The sequence below is a fragment of the Lepisma saccharinum genome, chromosome 15 (assembly GCF_977018435.1).
Source record: "Lepisma saccharinum chromosome 15, izLepSacc3.1, whole genome shotgun sequence".
Lineage (NCBI taxonomy): Eukaryota > Metazoa > Arthropoda > Insecta > Zygentoma > Lepismatidae > Lepisma > Lepisma saccharinum.
In genome coordinates, this window is record NC_139243.1 from 36,069,380 (window position 1) to 36,089,220 (window position 19,841).

The following is a 19,841-nucleotide window of genomic DNA, read 5'->3' on the forward strand; positions in this document are numbered from 1 at the left end:
ATGATGTAATTGCTTCAAATGTGAGAAGATGCCTGATGCGGAAAGTACAGTCTTACCTGTCCTAAAATCACCATGCAAACAAAACCTACTAGTAGTATAAAACAAAGTATGTTAATGGAGTATTTAATACCTTTATGTGGCCTCCCCAATGATGTAGTGGCAAATTGTCACCTTGTAATCAAGGTGTCCCAGGTTCAATAACTAATGGAGGAACACAGTGGTTCGGATTCCACTTTAAACTGTGGATGAAATTCCAATTAGCCTATCTGTGCCTACAAGTGGACTTAAAAACTGCCAATGGAATTTCATGAGCAAAATGCCAGTATGATAAATATAAATAAAAAATATCTTGGTTTGACTCTCTAGGATATTTCTAGTGTGTGTGAGAAAAAGCTCATGTCACAAACTACAATTTTCTATTAAAAGAATGAACATAAAAAAACTGTCTGCTTCTTTTGACAGAAGTGCTTTTTCCCGAATAGCACACAGATAAAATTTTGTATAGGGTTGATTGATGTGGTTTACTTTGCGTTCCTGCCACTTTCAGCTAATTGTGAAGATGAGTGATATGACGAAATTGATGAGGGACACTCACAAATAACACCAATGTCCAGGCTGGGATTCGAACCCAGGAACTCTGGCATTGTATCATGCTGCGCTAACCACTCAGCAATTTTGTGTATGTGAATACTAATATATCACTTTTAGGAGTTTGTTAAAAATCTATATAACAAATGAACTGGAGGATATGCCAATGTTTGATTAGTACTCATAAGGCAAATCACAAATTTCAAATGCAGCATCAACTTGTTTTCTTACAGAAATACATACAATGATAATACCTCTTACCCTCTATTCTGTTTTTGTGGAATATATTAAGAAGGGGCAGAGTTTTGCATATTAGCATTTATTTTGCTTGATTGGGAATACTCTGGCACAGTTTTACAGTGCATATATATACATATTTGAGGCATTAGTGTATATTTGAGCTTAATGTGCAATTATTGCATATATTGGAGGAATTTTCATGTAATCATTCATTTTAAGTTTCGTTCATCCATTACTTTGTTTTTTGCATCAAAAGGAAACTATTTGGCCTAACTTGGGCTCTAGTTTGGTCAAGGACATCTAGTAATGGGAAACTACTGTTGTTGCAAAGATCCAGAAAACTACTGTGTTTGATATATGAGGGTTACTTTTTAAGTAAGGTCCGTTTTGCAATAACAACAAAGTAAGTAAATGTTTTTCAAAAAAACATTGATTTTCTGAATTTACACTGCTCTATTTTTCTACATAATGTCCTTGCTGGTTTAAACATTTATCATAACGAACTATGAGTTTTTGGATACCCTCCTCATAGAACTCTGCTGCCTGTGATGATAGCCAGTTACTCACGGTCATTTTCACTTCTTCATCAGTGTCTAAACGCTTACCGCCCAGGAAGGTTTTCAGATGGCGGAAGTGGTGGTAGTCGCTAGGTGCAAGGTCTGGATGGACTGTATGGTGGATGATCAAATACCTCCCAGCCACAAGATTTGATCAGATCTTGAGTTTGAGCTGCAGCATGTGGCCTTGCATTGTCATGAAGCAGTACGACATCAGCTGACAGCATTCCATGCTGTTTGTTCTGGATTGCTTGACAAAGTTTTCTTAGACTCTAACAGTAGGAAACTGGGTTAATTGTTGTTCCTTGCGACACAAATTCCACTAACAAAACACCCTGCCTGTCCCAAAACACAGTTGCCATGATCTTACACTTTGAAAGTGCCTGTTTTGCTTTCACTTTGACCAGTGATGATGTTTTGACCATCCGCTATACAGTCCAGACCTTGCACGTAGCGACTACCACCTCTTACGCCATCTGAAGACCTTCCTGGGTGGCAAGCGTTTAGACACTGATGAAGTGAAAACGACCGTGAGTAACTGGCTATCATCACAGGCGGCAGAGTTCTAGGAGGAGGGTATCCAAAAACTCGTAGTTAGTTACGATAAATGTTTAAACCAGCAAGGAAATTATGTAGAAAAATAGAGCAATGTATGTAAATTCAGAAAATAAATGTTTTTTTTTAAAAAACATTTACTTACTTCGTTTTTATTGCAAAACAGACCTTACTTAAAAAATAACCCTCGTATATGTAAAGTAAGAGACAATAAACACCTACAACATAGAAAAGAAAGGTTGGTATATAGCAGCCTGGACCCATGTTCACAGTAGAAGAACAGAGTAACACACGAGGGATTGCAAAGCATTGGTTCCTGTTCGTGTAGTGGGCAAGGTGATTGGTGGCCAGATTTTGAGTGACAGCGTGCATAGCAGAAACCGGTTTTGCCATATCTTCAACAAGTTAGCTGTTGAAGCAACTGTAAAACTATTATTTGAAACTGCACAATGCAGCTTTTAAAACTTTGTACGAATGAGGATCATTCCGTAAAAAAGAATGAATACTTTGTACGAATGAGGATCATTCTGTAAAAAGAATGAATAAAGAAACATTTTAAAGACCAATGGGCACAAGGAAAAATTTTTGTAAAAAAGTAATGAAAGTTGGACATTCATATGTTCATTTCAGGTCATTGTTCCGATTTATTGTTACTATTTTTGGATGAATATACTGGACTCTTCTTATCGCATTCTGACCGGTTAGATAATTGTGCACTTTTTAATAAATTCTTTCATCTGATGCAATTTTTTGAACCTCCATAACTGCATTCATAAAGAAAGTCTAGCCGGCCCCCGTGGCAGAGTGGTTAGCACATCGTGCTATGATGCCAGGGGTCCCGGGTTTGAATCCCAGCCTGGGCATGGATGTTTGTGAGTGTCCCATCAATTTCAACATATCACTTATCCCCATCCTCGCAAATTAGCCAAAAGTGGCACAAAGAGCGAAGTAAAAGTAAAATAAAGCAAATTAATCAATAAAGAAACTAACTTTGTAACAATGTTATTTTATAATATAGACCTCAAATATGAAGATAGAGCTGTTTTATAGACCTTGGTTTATTTACGTGTAAAATTTGGAAATATTCCAATGATAAATGTGTGGCAATCGCTTGTCAGTACAAATTTAAGTTAATGTACATTATTATTTACATTGTAATTAGTATTATTATTAACATTGTTATTAGTTCATGATGGAAGTAGTTTAAATATTACGTATGTGAAACTTCATATTTCTGTGTTACACAATTGGATAGTACTTTCCCATTAATTTTGAAGGCTCACTGCCTTCATTCACTAAGGGTGTGGCACCTGGAGTGGAGATGGTAGCACGTCACTTCTTTGTTAGTTCCCCGAGCAGCAGTAGTTACATTTTTTCCCATTTGGCGGTGCTGGTGTCTTTCCTAGCTGTGCTTTGGTGGCATTACCACGTGGTGGTTGGTGGGGCTGGGCCATCTGCTGCATTGTGTTGCTTGGTGTGGTGTAGTTCCTATTCTTCCTATGGAGTAGGGGGTCAAGCGGGGGGCACTGAATCTTTTCTATTTGTGGTGTGGGATATTTTGAAGGACGGGTGCCAAGTCAGGTGTGTCTGTCCATTTCCAGATTAAGCGCTGGTCTCTGTTGGATGATGTCATGGGTTTCTTTAATGGTATTTTCTATGATAGAGCCAGTTGGGTGAAATATGGATGTGGAGGAGATGGTGTGAAAGGCCTGATCCTGGTGTGTCTTTTTTTGGTATCTTTTATGTGTTCTTCGATCCATTCTTGTACAGTGCAGATTGTTCTGCCGATATAGCTGTTGTGGCATTGGCATGTGGCCTTGTAGACACCAGGGGATGTAAGTTTGGGTATGTAGTATCTCTTGAAGTTGGGTAGGTCTCTCCCGATTTGGGATACAGGTTTGTGTGCCAGTCGGATGTTGAAGGGTTTCAGGTCTTTGATTAATTTGCTTGATGTGGTGGGGTGGTATGGGAAAGCGATCCATTTGGGTTTGGGTTATCTCTGTCTCGTGGTTGTTCTAGCTGGGCTTCTGCTTTTGCACACCACATGGATAGCTGGCGTTCGGTATAACCGTTGCTTAGTCGAATTTCAGTTATGCATGCTATTTCATCATCGAAGTAATGTTCTTTGCAGCTGTGTGTGAAGGCTTTTCTGTAGAAGTTCATCCATACTCCAGCTTTCTGTTTTGGGGGATGGTTGGATTTTGCGTGAACAAACTGGGTGCGTAAGCCTGGTTTTCTGTACACAGAGGTGATGAATTTGTCTTGTTGGCGCCGGATGCTGAGGTCGAGAAAATTGAGGTGGCCATTTTCTTCCTTTTTAACAGGGAATTTTATATAATACGTAAGCGAGTTATAAAGTTATATTCGCGGATATAACTTTAGTAACTCGCTTACGTCTTATATTATCGACCGCATTGTTTATTCCCCTTATCATGAGTATTTTATGTTGGGATGTATGTTGTTGAGGGCAGTTAGGAGGCAGTTTAGGTCTTCATCCTGTTTATAAATGAATAGGGTGTCATCGGCATATCTTCTGTGAGCAAACTCTGGTCGGGTGAGTATTGATTTCTCTGCTACATGTAGTACAATGTTGGACAGGGGGGTTACCCATCGCTAGGCCTCCTGTCTGGTGGAAGAAACTGTCTTCGAACTGGAAATAGTTTGGGTGAGGCATGCTTGTAGGTGGTTTCAGATTTAGCTGGTTACAAATGGGGGTGTGCCATTGCTGTGCAGCCACGTTCTGGTAGTCAAGTGCAAGGCTCATTGGAATGGAGGAGTACATATCAACTATGTCTATGCTGGTGGCTAGCTTACAGTTGTTGGTTTTGACGAAGGAGGTGACAAATTTGTTTGCTTCAAGGCTGTTCTTTAAGCAGTAAAGCAGACTGAAGAAAAATATCCATATTTAATGTCAAGGTAACGAATTGTACTCCAAATCAGAATGTTAAATTGTTTGAAGTTCTTAAAAACTAAAGAAGAAACCACATGGTAAATCAAATAGTTTAGATCATGGGAAACAGAAATTTTATACTATATTACAAATAGAATTGCATTAACAATTATATTTCAAAGGTGAAAAAATATATACTGCTGGACAAAAAAAACCGGACACTTGCATTTTTTGTGATAACGCAATGGGTCGATAAAAGCTCTGGTACAAGGGCTAACTAAATGTTGCAGAAACTGAATTAAGTATGAATGCATAAACAAAGTCCGAGTCTATGAATGGTGCATATGGTACTACATGATCTGCCGAACATTCTGTAATATACCTGCGAGCTGTTATTGCAATTCCGATGTCAAATATTAAAGTGTCCGGTTTTCATTGTCCAGCAGTATATTATGAAAACCAAGAATTGCCTACCAGAAAATGAAATGCACAAATATATTGTATAAAAGTGCAATCACACATGTCCAGATTATGTATGAAATAGTAGATATCATGTAAAAACGATGGAGAGAAAGAAAAAATGCTTGTATAAAATTTGAAGCTTGTTCCTCTACGAATTTGTCTTCATTCAGTTACTGGTGCAAATCATGTAGCATGTAGTCCTATGTGAGAGAGGGTTGTATGATTTCAAAACGACAGTCAATATTCAGAATCAGATTTACAAAAAATAATTCCATCTTGAATATCTCTTTCGCCAGGCTACTCTTAGATTTTGTTAGTTCTGCTTCTTACTTCAACGTTTGCCCCTCTTGCCTGTTACCCATATAATTTATTTCCATCTGAGGTTGAGGGGTAAATGCCCTCTGACCCCATTGTGGTTGCGCCACTGCATTCAATAATACTTGGCAATAAGCTGTAGATTTTAGTAGTCTGCCGAATTTTATATTTTTGTTCTCATTGTTCTTTATATTTCATTTGTAGGAAATGTGTAGGACGGCACTTGCAAATCTGCACTCAAGAGTATTAATTATTATTCTTAGAACTAGGATTTTTATGACCTAAGATTTTACAAAATATGCCCTTATAACTGGACTATTTCAAACATCAATATCTAAATGCTGAGATATTTTCACATATGTACTATATTTAGTTCACTTTATGGGCCCTGAGTTGCAATACACAATGAACACTTTCTCTAAATTTTCAAAGAAAAATGCAAAAGATTTTGCTAGTGCAAAAAAAAAAAAAATGGGAGTAAGAACGAATCTACTTTGAAAATGATTGTATATTTCTTGAAAATGCAAAAATATGCTGAATATGACCAAACAATCATCAAAATATGCTCTATCACATGGAAATGGCCAAATATGCCCTTAAAAATCACCATAATTTAATTAGTTTCTTCATAATATGAATTTCTACATGTTTAGGGAACACATCACCCTTACCCCCAAAAAAAATGCTAAGTCATGAAACTCCTAGCCCTACTTATTATCATAGTCATGATATTGGACACATTTTGAAAAATATATCAAGCAACTTAGTGAAGGAAAAGGTTTAAAAAATTCTGTAAATCACAATGCAAAGTATTACACATATGTATGCTTTAACATTACGGGAAAGTGTGATGAACTTGCTAGGAAGGTGGCTGCTGCCTCGGATCTAAGGTTGCGAAGAAATTACTCTGTTATCTTTAACTTTGCTGCTTCTAAATTAAGTAATATCCAACATTAAACCATCTCATTTGTGAACTTAATAGTTAGTTTACACATTTAAAATGAAACTCGTTTTGTTAAACCTCCCATGAAGCATTGCTGAAACAACGTGGGAGTCGATTTTCTTGATTCTCTTCCAACAGCAGAAAACACATGAGTTGGTTGGTTTGAGTTGGTGTTTTAAGTCCACTTTATGCACAGTAAGGCTAATCGGGACTGGACCTACAGTTTAAAGTGGGATCCGAACCACTTGTGCCTCCACCGGGTATCAAACCCGGGACCCCTTGATTACAAGGCAATGACGCTACCACTGCGCCATGGGGGAGGCCCAGAAAAAACCCAAAAAAAACAACACATGAGTCAGATGGAAAGGTAACCATGCAAGCGTAAGCTCCACCTACCTGAGGACAAAAATTCTCGCCAACTAGCACTCTGTATGCTCCATGGTAGAAGCACAGAATAATAAATATGGCATCGGTACTGCAGTGTAGCCATAAAGAAGTGATTAAGTAACAGGTGTTGACAAGAAAGTACTTTGGCCAGTGTTTACTGCATAGTTAGTGACAGGTGAGGTTCGGGAAGGAAAAAGAGGGGGTTGGTGCCATTATTGGGTGGCTGGGTTGAGTCTGGGAGAGTATACTGGTGTGCATGCCTGATATGTAGGGCAAAGTGCTATTATCCTCTTATTACTCCTGTGCACAGACACCTCCTCCTGCAAGAAATGAAAAAGGGGCTACAAATTGGGCAAGCATGTGTGAAATATGAAAACGTGGAAGCGGGAGAAGGAAATTTATAGAATGGAATTCACACAAACAGGGGCAGTCAGGATGGTTGGCACATCACCTGTACAGCTTGAAACAATACATCCCCAATACAGTGGACTTAATATTTGATGATATATTGGGAAGCATCTGAACAGAACTGGATTGCCATCTACTGTCTCACTCACATTGAATCCATGTCTTAAATGTTGTGATAAGTCAGTTCAGGTATGAAGAAGCAACTTTTAATTTTTTATGATCCTTTTTTAATTACCCTGTACTTCTCTGCATAGCGAATGAAATTGTGTATGAAAGGAGCATCCAGATTAGTCTTGAAATCAATAAAAACAAAGGTAACATTTGCGAACACCGCTAACTTTGTGTTTAGATTTCTGTTACATTAACATGCACGTTCCAGGTATACTGTAAATTATATTTGCTACTGGATAATCTTGGACACAAAGAAACACATACTGGAGATTGAAATGTAGAAACTGTGGGGAAAACAGAGGTTGGCTTCTTTCATACCTTGGTGTTAAAGCATTGGTCCAGAATAACTAGGATCAAGGTTCAACCTTTTAGAAAGTTACAATATATCTTGGATGTGGCATTTCTTATAAATGGTTCAGTTTTATTTTAAACATGGAACCTTCTTATTTGTAACATTTATAACTGGTGGTGCAGATAAATGGCAAAATTTCAATTGACGTAAAATGCACGAATAATCACAGAAAAAAATACATTTAATGAAGGATATGCATGTACATAGTATGCCATTAACTATGACATTTACATGTCACTTTACTTCTTAAAGATTACATCAGAAAGATGTGTTCCATCGCGGCGTACACATTCTGAAAGTCTGCTGTGGAAACTCTGGAATGCCCGCTGTATCATGTCTCGAGGAATATCAGTGATTTCTACTGCAATCTTCTGTTTCAGTTCAGCAATGGTTGCAGGACGTGTGCTGTACACTTTACTTTTGAGATGTCCCCACAGAAAGAAATCGCAAACACTAAGATCAGGGGATCTCGGAGGCCATGAAATGTCACCGTTACGTGAAATGATCCGCCTTCCAAACAATTTGCGAATCGCCTCCATCGAATGTCGAGCAGTATGTGACCTGGCTCCGTCCTGCTGAAACCACATGTTGTCGGTGTCAAGATGTGCATCGTGCAACTTCGGTACAAAGAATGTTTCAATCATAGCAACATATCGATCTGATGTCACTGTTGTTGCAATGCCTTCCTCACTTTCACAAAAATAAGGGCCGAAAACACCATGACTTGACACTGCACACCATACTGTAACCTTGGTGCTATGTAATGGATGCTCATGAAGCTGACAATGATTTTCCTGTGACCAGTAATTGAAATTCTGTTTGTTAACATAGCCACTAAGGTGGAAATGGGCTTCATCAGACATCCACAAACTGTTAAGAAAATTGGCATCCTCGTTAACCTTAGCCAACACCAATTCGCAAAACTTCTTATGCAACACAGGATCTTTAGGATGTAATTGCTGCACAATCTGTAACTTATAGGGGTGGAACTTCATTTCATGCAGCATTCTTTGTACACTTCTTTGACTACACTGTAGGGCTGATGCATGTTGTCGAACGGAGCGGCGAGGGCTCCTCTGAATGGCAACTCGAACTGCTTCAATATTCTCTGGTATACGTATTGTTCGAATTCTACCTGGGGGCTTCTTCTTCAACGCTGAACCAGTTTCTTCGAAATTATGCACCCATGTTCTAATCGCACAAGCCGATCGGACACGAGCATGACGTCCTAGCTGGTAATGCTGCTGAAATACCCTTTGCGCTGCAGTCACACTATCACCTTTCTTTTAGAAAGCTTTCACAGCGAAAGCATGCTCCGAACCATTCCAATGCTGCATCATTACTAAATGGCAAAGCCTCCTCAATGATGTCGCATCAGTACTGAAACAAATGCCGGTGCTACAGTGTTGCCAATTCCACATTCAAATTTTGCCGTTTCTCTGCACCACCCTGTATATATAAAAAATCAATTTGGCAATAAGTTATAATTCTCAACAAAATCAGAAACTTTCAGTTTCTGTTACAGAAAAACACAAAAAGAACATTTAGAGTGTAAAATAAAGAGGAAACTAAAATTTTAGTTTTATGTCATGTTAGTACACACGTGATAATAAATCAAGCTGTTATTTTATTTGCAAAAATAAAACAAAACATTTGTACACTTTCAGAAAACAATATCCATGATTTATCTTTCCCTTTTAACTGCACTCCTATTCTTTTTCCTTTTAACTGCACTACTTTGCTCTTCCTCCCTCTTAACTGCACTTCTGCTTTCTTTTTCCTCTTTAACTGGATTGCTGCTATCTTGTGATCCTGTCAGCTTTTCCACGATCTTGATACATGAAGGTGTGGATTGATTAAAAATTTTGATACAGGGAAGCATTACTTCTTGTGCATGTTTTGCAATACTCTCTACAGGTGATTCCAACAACCTGTTAAAAGGAAAACCAAACAAAAAAATATTAAATCCATGATTTAAGTACATTTACAATTATTTTTAAAAATTAAGTAAAAATATTTAGAGATGGGACAGAACTCTACCAGTATTGGCCGATCAGTATATCGGTGAATCAGTTTATCAGTAAAATTACCAATCCAATATATCTATAAATATCTTAAATTTAGTGCAATATTCTGCCATATTGTTATAACTTTTATGGATTATATAAACATATAATATCCATTCTCTATTTATTAAAAGGTAATGTCTAAATATGCACTTATTACAGAGGTTAATGACACATACATACACATTATTCAAGGACCATTTGAAGTTTTATTATAAAACTTTTATATTGGATCGGTAGAATATTGGTTATGGAAGGAAAGTTAAAAATTGCTCAAGAGTTGGCATGAGAATCTATCATCTTCATGATGGCATAATAGGTAGGAATTATAAATTCATGCATTTGGCTGAATTTGAATCTTTGAGCAAGAACTTATATCGGCTTAAGTTGGAACACAGTGTAAAATTGGCAGAAAGTAAAGCAAGTAGTTAATGTGCAAAGTTGATTTTCAATTGGTGTAGATGAATTATTTCAGTGAAAATGCATGAATTCTGATGTACAAGCGATGTACCATATTGTTTTAGTTTTGAATTTACAGCAACCCACAGGCCACTGTTTGGATGGTCATGGAAGTCAACTGTGACTGACACAGCGGTCTGTCACCTGATGGCAAAAATGGACAGAGGGGGTGCAATCCATGTACAACATAGCACATTTCTCCTGCCACTGTCAGTGCACAAGCAGATAGAATGGAAAGTGGTCGCCAAAGACCAAGCTGGGTAATGCAGTTTCTGTGGAAAGAGGGTGTGACCACCAGAGATTCACACGTGATTTGTGGCTGCATGCCAATGGGGAAAGAGATCAGTTCCAGAAGGAAAGCAACACAATGCAAAGCAACAGTGTCCGAGTGGAGCACGTCATCCTAAACAATAGTTGCATCACGTTCTTGGAAATGGAGGCAGCCACGAGTCTCACCAGAAGCACCCTGCTGGGCATTGTGAACAAGCACCTTAAGATGAGGAAGGTTCTGCCAGGAGGGCTCTCATCAGTGTAAAGACAAGCAGTTGTAATCTCCTGCAACACCACGATCCAGATCCAGTGGACTTCATGTCTAGGCTTGCAACGAAGCATGGTTCCATGAACTGGAGACCAGAGTCCAATCAATGCAATGGAAGCACAAGCAGTCCCCAGTGGGCATATTTATGCAGATATTGAAGAGCTGGAAGCAGCTGTCCAGATATGAGCTCAACACACTCTGAAAAAGTGGTTCCAGAAAGTCTGGAGAAGATGCACCTGTTAACGGAAGTGCATACAGTAGAAGGAAGACTATATGGAGGTGGTGGTCCTGTCTGAAAGTTGTAAGTGATCTGTTGGTATGAAAAAATGTAATTCAATATGGTACACCCCTTTTATGTATGCTAGAAATTCTTACCAAAAAATGAGCTTCCATGAATTACTAGAAATTCATCACAAGACGAGGCCAACATACTGACCAAGTACAATTACGAATGGTACTATGACCAATCAAGGATTGGGCATACATGCCCACACACAAATACCCACAGACCCAACCTAAGTGCAAGGGTCATTAGGTAAATATCAGAAAAGGCTTGTGAGAGCTATTTCCGAAAGGCTTATAATTCCCCCAATTAGCATCATGGGTAATGCTTACAAACCATTTGCTACACCCATGGGAGGGATAGAAATGATTTATTCATTAAAAAGTAAAAATTTTCTGGCAGACAGTAGCCATCTTGAATACAAAAAAACCATGTGCTCCAAATCATATATTTGCTAAATCCCTTATTTTTTATTAAATATAAAATATAACATTTGTGCATAGGTAATTTATGAAAAGTAAACTCTCACTTTTAATTATCTGGCATAAATAAGCCACAAAAGGTGAAAAACACCTTTATTTACATTTTTCAACCACCTGATAACTCTGCCATCTGGTGGAAGGAATTGGAACCTCCACAGACAAGGAAAAGCCACATGTGACCTCAGCTAGCCATTGAGATGCTTCCAAGGCTGGGACGTCACACAGGAGAAAGTCAGATGTCCTATTATGTTTTGAGCTTGGCGTTCAAGCTCACTTGTGTTTTTTAGCTGCCTGAGAGCAGGTCAGGTGTTGTGTTGCTGGCCAAAACCAGTGCGTTAATGGCCACGTGGGCTGAGTACAATTTTCGCCAATGTGCCGAAATCTGTGTCCCATACCCAAAGTGGGAAATCCAGACCACATGGTTGGCAAGAAGGAGTCGTAGGAACATCCATTAAGAATCCAAGAGCATCCATGGTTATATCCAGCAATCCTTCTATGAAAAGCCTGGAAAGTGTGTCCATCACTCCCAAAAGTCATTATTACCTCAAGAAAGCAGGAATTATCCAATATTTTGTCTTGTGTGCCCCATAAATTGGCAGGTGTCAGGGATGTGGCTTGTGGTTGTGAAAAAGTGTAGCCCCCAGATATGAAAAGTCTTGTCTGAAATTGGCTGATCTGTAAGTACCAAGTCTTCTGTATATTTATTTTTGTGTTCTTTGTGTAACAGTGAAGCTGTCCATGTTTGGTGGTGACCATGCCACAGGTTATGTTCTTTATTGAATAAATGCGTCGTTTAAATGTGATCGACCTGATATCATTGACATGAACCGTAAGTCTACCAAAGCATCCTCTACCTACCGTTTTTAGAATTTAGGCTAAAGTTCGTCTGTTGGTTAACAGGTCTCCCAAGAAATACCTGTTATTGTTTACAAAACACCACACGTAGCATAGGGTCTACATGTGGCAGCGTAAAGCGTTGCTCTCTTTTTGAATAAGTGTTGTTATTGGGTTTTTTATTCTTGGTTGATTTAGTGTACTCCACCAAACCCTTCCCATAACAGAGTCGCTGAATCTCTAAGAGTAGAATCATAATCTTAATAGCAATACATTAATATTCATTCAAAGTAAGTAATAAGTACCCTTATAGTACCAGTATACTGTGTGCAATGGTGTGCCACTGAAGTTTGTTCTGATTTGTCATTTGTTCTTGAATTTTGAATGACTATTATAGGGTATGAAAAAATAATGGTACAATGAGCTGATGCTTGCATATGATTGATATGATTCTGTTATAACCTGCTTGCCTTCCAAGATTCAGTGATTCTTACCACATTCGGTGATTCCATATTTTTTTTGCTTTTACTGGATATTTTGAAATATGTGGAAATTTTCAACCTTTTGAGTGCCCGAATGACACAAGTACACAAATTTGAGTAAAAGCAACACTGAGCTACATGATGGGCATCTTGTGAACCTCTGTTTGAGTGGAATAGTTCTAAATTCGTTGGACTTTTGAGAGTTGTGACTTTGTAATTTGATATGGTTTGGGAATATTCAGATGGTTTCTTCGTGAGGTGTTCTAGCATTGAGGCAGTCATATTTGAAAGCTCAACATAAGACATGTCTTTCATAGTTATATAACCATTATCAAATTTGGCTAATCCTAACAAATTTTCTAAAATATGCACTTTATATGCAAATATGGCAAGAACTGCCAAATTCCTGGATTTTGCATTTTCCTCATATTTTAAGTTCCACAGCCCTAGTCTCCTGAAAAATACATAATCAAGGTTCCACTGTGTTTACAAAGTGCCATATAGCAAGGTACACCTGAATGTACAGCTGAGAAAAAATAAAAACCTGGATGACAAAAACAAACAATGTGCACTAACCTATCTAAAGATCGTCCATTTTTGCAAAATGAATAAACTTTATGTGTGAATCTATAAATACACTGCAATAAGCATTAAATATCCTAAAAAAGAATTTAAACATTCCTGTATTGAAACATTTCACTTACTTCATAAGCAGTAATATTCCTCTGTTGACCTTGACCCACCGCTTCAAAATTTCTGCTGTTAACTTCGATGCAAGAAATGAACCAAATGTTGCTGCAAAGAAAAATATAAAAATTTATTAATAGATTGTAAAAACTATTATAAAACAACTGCAATATATATGGTTTTGAAGTGGTCTTTCTTATATTCACTAACATTTCATTCTGGATTCCCAGAACATTTTAGGTTAATACTACCGCATTATAACCAGAATTAGATGACTGATCAAGGATCACTGTACATTGGAGAAGAGCATGCATAATTTGTAACGATGAAGTGAAATGAAATTTTACTGATATAAGTCACCAGTGATCAGTTCGTTGAGTAATCGAGTAATTATCATCTTGTGAATGAAGGATCAGCCTTGGCATGGGTATGAGTGTTTCTTTGCTCGTTCATTAATTTAATCCAGGGCTGAGCAGATACCATATCAGTGGTATCGGTATCAGTACCAGCGGTATCGGTAAGTTTTGGCTGAAATTTCTTCGCCAATACCAATGATCTTGAGTAGCTAGAAGAGTGCCCAAGAGAAACAACTCATTTGTCAAGATTTGTCCTTTTCAAAGGTTCATTCACCCTTCCTTGTGACTTCCAACACAGGAAGTTTAATGTTGATTTCTGAGAAATGAGGTACCCTCCTGGGAAGCAGATGACAAGATCAAAGGCAGGACTAAAGTGCTGCAGCCGAATGTGACACTGAAGGCATGTAACTGCTTGGTGCTACTTGGAAATAAAAGAAACAATTCATTGCCAATTCTTGCACGCAAACTCGTGGGGTAAGAACGTGGACATCTTCAAAACTGGCAGCATTATCATGCTGAGCTGATTTCAGAGTTCTTGGGAGAGGGATGAATGTGTGTGGGGAGAGAGGGTTGTGGATTCTTACCGATCTGTGGAATCTTTTTGTGCAACTGGTGGCCGATACAGACTTGTTTTTATTGCAAATGATAAAGAAAAATGGACAGCAGGGGATAAACAGAGATGGCCAAATGAATATATTATTATATAAGTATCTGTATTTGTGTATGTATATATATTTTATGTCATTTTCCTCCCTCTCCAGGTTAACCCAAATGACAAGAATGTTGTTTACATGAAATTGAAGCAGGACACTTGTAATAATTCACTGATTTTTCTGTTTAACTGCAATACTTTAAAAAGGGTTGTAACATTTCAATAAACTTCTTTTTTCATTTCACTCTGGTCAACTTCTTTTAATCATAGAACACAAAACCCTCGTATACTACATCACCATATGTTGTTTCTGATAAAAGGAGAGTTTGTCCTTCCTAAACGTTATATCAAATAGTACATAAATGCTTGTAACAAATGTAAACTACATTAAGAATAATTCTGCAAGCTTCAAGAGAATCACCATTGGTATCAGTTGAAATGTTTTCTAATAATAATAAAAAAAAAAGTCATATTTACTAAAACCTGATTTAGTAAAGTAAATATCAAATATGACCAGAACTCAAATGTTAATATTACACACTGTCTTGGAAATCACTGGAGCAAGCGAACGAAAATAAGATTCTGCGCAAGTAGTGACTCCAGAGGTTTCGACCAATGAATGTGTGAAGAAAAGTGAGTGCACGCAGGTAAAAACGTGGCTGCAGCTTCAAGCCGCTTGCTGCATTCTACACTGCTTTCCTCTGCCCATTCACTGTTACCCCTTCTGTCCGTTATGCATGGCCTTGCTTCAAAAATTCCCAAGGCAGAGTGTATGGAATAGCAGCTCTATATATTACTTTCTTTAAATAATAAGATGACAAGGCTTAAGAACAGTCTTATTCATTACTAGCTGATTGCCTGGCATTGCCCGGGTATTTACTTGTCCCAATCTTCTATTAGACAGGAAAATAATGAATTCTAACTACAGTGTAAAATGATTTTGGAGTTGAACAGCATTGGGAGTGTCACTATTAATCATAGCAACCCTGAAAACTATGGATTCCACACTAATATTGGTTGTTTTCGATTATTTTTACATGTCACCCCCTTCACACCCCCACCCCTGGGAGGAGGGGGGCAGGAGTGTCTTACCCCCACAGTATTTCTTTCCAGATTGTAAGTCATGTGTGTATCAAGTTTGGTCATCATAAATGTCACCAATTAGCTTAGCGACTCCGAAAACTATGGATTCGACACTAATCCAGGTCATTTTTGACATTTTAATTTTCACCCCCTCTCACCCCCCATCCCAATAGGTGATAAACTTGGAGTTGGACGGCATTGGGAGTGTCACTATTCAACTTAGCAACCACGAAAACTATGGATTCCACACTAATATCGGTAGTTTTTTTATTATTTTTACATCACACCCTTCCCACACCCTCCCCTAGGGGTGCCAGGGGTGTCTTACCCCCACAGTATTTCTTTCCAGATTGCAAGTGATATGTGTATCAAGTTTGGTTGAAATTGTTCCAGGCATTCAAGAGTTATGCCGGAACACACACATACACACACACACATACATACATCCATTTATATATATATATATATATATATATATATATATATATATAATAATAATAATAATGAAAGAAGGAGAAAGGAAACACTCACCGGACAGTGGAAAAATTCAAAATTTTCGCTAACTTTATTGTAGCATCTTCGGTGTGTGAAGATGCTCTTTCTTCTCACGCTGAAGATGCTACGACAAAGTTAGCAAAATTTTGAATTTTTCCACTGTCCAGTGTGTGTTTCCTTTCTCCTTCTTTGATTTTTATTTATCCCTTTTGGCCCTCCTTGCTTTTATTCATATATATATAATATACAAGGTAGAATCAAAAAGTAAGGTAACAAGTGCCCTGAAAATGTACAACGATATGCTAGTAACTGTTTTTTTTTGTGTGTTGTAGGTATTGATGGATAGTATCCCTGGTGACCGCTAGAGAGCAGCACAGTGACACAGTTGCAGAGAATTGCAGTTCGAAGATGGCAGGGTTACTGGAAACATGGTCAAATGTGGAAGTGCGAAGTGTGATCAGGTTTTTGCATGCGAAGGGGAAGAAACCAGTCGAGATCCATCGGGAACCTGTGGAGGTGTATGGAAACAACGTGTTATCCAGGAAACAAGTGTGGTGTTGGTGTAAGGAGTTTGAAAATGGTAGGACTGACATTAATGATGATCAGCGGAGTGGCAGACCGTCAACTTCAGCTACCGACCAGAACATTTGTCAGGTGGAGGGAATGATTAGGGAGGATAGGCGAATCACACTGTCACACATTGCAGATACACTGAACATTTCGTATGGTTCTGTGCACAGTATTGTGCACAACACGCTTGGCTACCGCAAAGTGTGTGCACATTGGGTACCAAGAAATCTCAGTGATTATGACAAAGGCAGACGAATGGGCATGAGTCTGAATCACCTGATCCGTTATCAACAAGAAGGGTCGTCATTTCTGTATCGCATCATTACGGGTGATGAGATACCTGTGCCATTGTGGACACCGGAATCCAAACGTTCCTCCATGATGTGGAAACATCCATCATCGCCCCCATCCAAAAAGTTTAAAACAGTAACATGTGCAAGGAAAACAATGGCCACGATCTTTTGGGACCACCTTGGTGTGATTCACCTGGAATTCCTTCCATGTGGTACCACTGTCAATGCTGTGACCTACTGCCAGACATTGGACAGATTGAGAGAGGCCATACGTCGGAAACGACCTGGAGCACTCAGGGAGGGTGTATTGTTGTTACACGACAACGCTCGACCTCACACAGCGCAGCTCACCCGTGACCATGTCACACGTTTCCACTGGGAGGTTTTGTAACACCCCGCATACAGCCCTGATCTGGCACCCAGCGATTTCCATCTGTTCGGACCAATGAAGAAGCATCTTCGAGGACGACGCTTCAACACAGTGCAAGAGGCACAAGATGCAGTGAAAACCTGGTTGGACAGCCTTGACACTGATTTCTTCACCCGTGGCATTGATGCATTGGTCACCCGCTGGAACACGTTCTTAGACAAATATGGTGACTATGTGGAATGTTAGTGTGCAGTGTCATGTATACCCTGTCACAGTTTAGGCAACCACGACATAAAGGTTTCTGTGGAAAAAAACTTGTTACCTTACTTTTTGATTCTACCTTGTATATATAAAAAATAAAAATATAGATTTCTTACCTTCCCCCTTTTCATTATTAACTTTGTCATGTTCTATCAGCTTTCTTAATACTATGTGAATTCCAGTCTTTTCTACCAACTCTTCTCGCACTCCAGCCTTTTCTACTAACTCCTCTGTTATATCATCAACAGGTTTAGTGATAAGATCTACAATAGCATGGTAAGCTTTCTCCAAATTAGGGCCTGTGAAAAGAACAAGAAAATTATAAAATACTTTCACACTGTAGTGTCTCAGGAAATAGTGGGAACAGGGAAATAAAAATGTCAACATGAACTGAAACGCAGAGTACTGCAAGAGTTAATATGTGGTAAGGGTGGCCGCACAAACCGAACGAAACATTTGACTATAGTGTCACGTTGTGATGGTTTATGAGAAAGCAACAAACATCTGGGGAATTTGGTCTTGCAACAGGGTGTCTACTAAATATCTCTTTATAAATTCCAGGTTTTTTCCAGGTTTGTCCAAGTCTATTTATATTATTTTCCAAGTCCATATTTTTTCAAACAAAGAAAAGTTGTTATTGTTAATAACCCCTACCAGAAGGCGGGTTGGGAAAAAATTGCAGTAACTAACAAAAGCAAGCTGAGTTCTGACCTTAAACTGCCGTATAATTCATATCCCTTGGTAGTAGTATATTTTTTACATTTTGTTTTTACTACAAAATTTCTAAAAATTATTAATTTAAATTCTAAGCATATGTTAATTTATATAATTACATGTTACTGCATATTCTTCTCGGATGGGGAATGGCCAGTTACTTTATTTTTACAAAATTTACTCATACTCATACAAATTTATTCATAAAATATACTCATACAAAATGTACTCTGCACTTGTACAATAATTCTGTAAGTAACAAAAACAATGTGGACTGTAGAGGGGCAGTTTAAGGTCAAATTCTCAAAATTAACGAAGAAATCCCTTGAATTGCAGCATTCCCCCAAAATTCAAGTGGAGGCAGTGACAGACTCCGCTCAGGTATCCCCCCTGGTCGCCATCCACGTACTCACAAAACATAAGCCCCTAAGTGAAGTGGACATATGTAGTGAAAATGGTAACTTTGAGAAAAATCCAGCTTTCTGGTTAAATTCCAGGCTTTTTCCGGGTTATCAAGGTACAAAAGTAGATTCCAGGTTTCCTAGGTTTTCCAGGTCAGTAGACACCCTGTGCAAGGAGCAGCTTGCAACAAAACGATCCATGCATATTATGACAAATATTGTCATAAGAGTTATCAGTTTTGATGTGTTTACCTGCATGCGGAAAACAGAAGATAAGAATTTCTTTCCTGTATGTATAAGCGCCTACGCAGAAAGTATTAACAATAGGTGGAGCTGGAATGCTCATCTTAGTCATCTCCGCATCTGATATTACATGTAAAAGTCACTAGATGGTTGGCTTTTATACACGTAAAACCAAAAATACAAAAGCTGTGTCTTATTTGGTAGATTGTTAAAATGTCAAAATTAAATTCAGGGTTAATTAACCTTCATTGTTACCTATTACGATCTTAAATTGAACAAACATTAAGTTCCTGAACTTATATGCATTAAATTTCGTATGGAGGTACGCAACGGGACATTTCGGATAAAAATTGACTTGATAAGGTTCCGCAATCTGCACATGAATAATCGTACAAAATTGTATACAACATATTACACTTTCATGTTTTTACAAAATATAGTTGTTAAGGGATACTAGGGTCCAAGGGATACATTGAGATCCTAGACACATTCACAAATGTCAACTTTTAAGTAAGTGCATTCGGTGGTCTGCCAGATAGGCAGCGGACAATTGTGGAGTACAAATTAGTGAAAAAAACAACGCGGTTCCCGGGAGAAAGATGGATGAGAGGTGGAATGTGAGATAAATGCACAGAGGAAGAAAAGCTTTGGATTCGGTGGTTGTGTGAATTATGATGGTTCATAGTGGATTGTCCTACAAATGG

At 38.3% G+C, this 19,841-nt stretch overlaps 1 protein-coding gene across 2 annotated transcripts in view; it reads right to left on the bottom strand.

Annotated features, from left to right (window-relative positions):
• Nucleotides 1–9,477: 9,477 nt before the first annotated feature.
• peng (Pumilio and CPL domain-containing protein penguin) overlaps nucleotides 9,478–19,841 on the bottom strand; it is a 71,008-nt gene continuing 60,644 nt past the window's right edge. For both annotated transcript variants that reach the window (XM_083136807.1, XM_083136808.1), the window contains exons 11-13: nucleotides 17,896–18,078; nucleotides 13,717–13,807; nucleotides 9,478–9,799 (exon numbers count right to left, since the gene is read on the bottom strand). In XM_083136807.1, coding sequence (XP_082992933.1) covers nucleotides 9,553–9,799; nucleotides 13,717–13,807; nucleotides 17,896–18,078 — 521 coding nt within the window. In that variant the 3' untranslated portion in view covers nucleotides 9,478–9,552. The remainder of the gene's footprint in view (nucleotides 9,800–13,716; nucleotides 13,808–17,895; nucleotides 18,079–19,841) is intronic.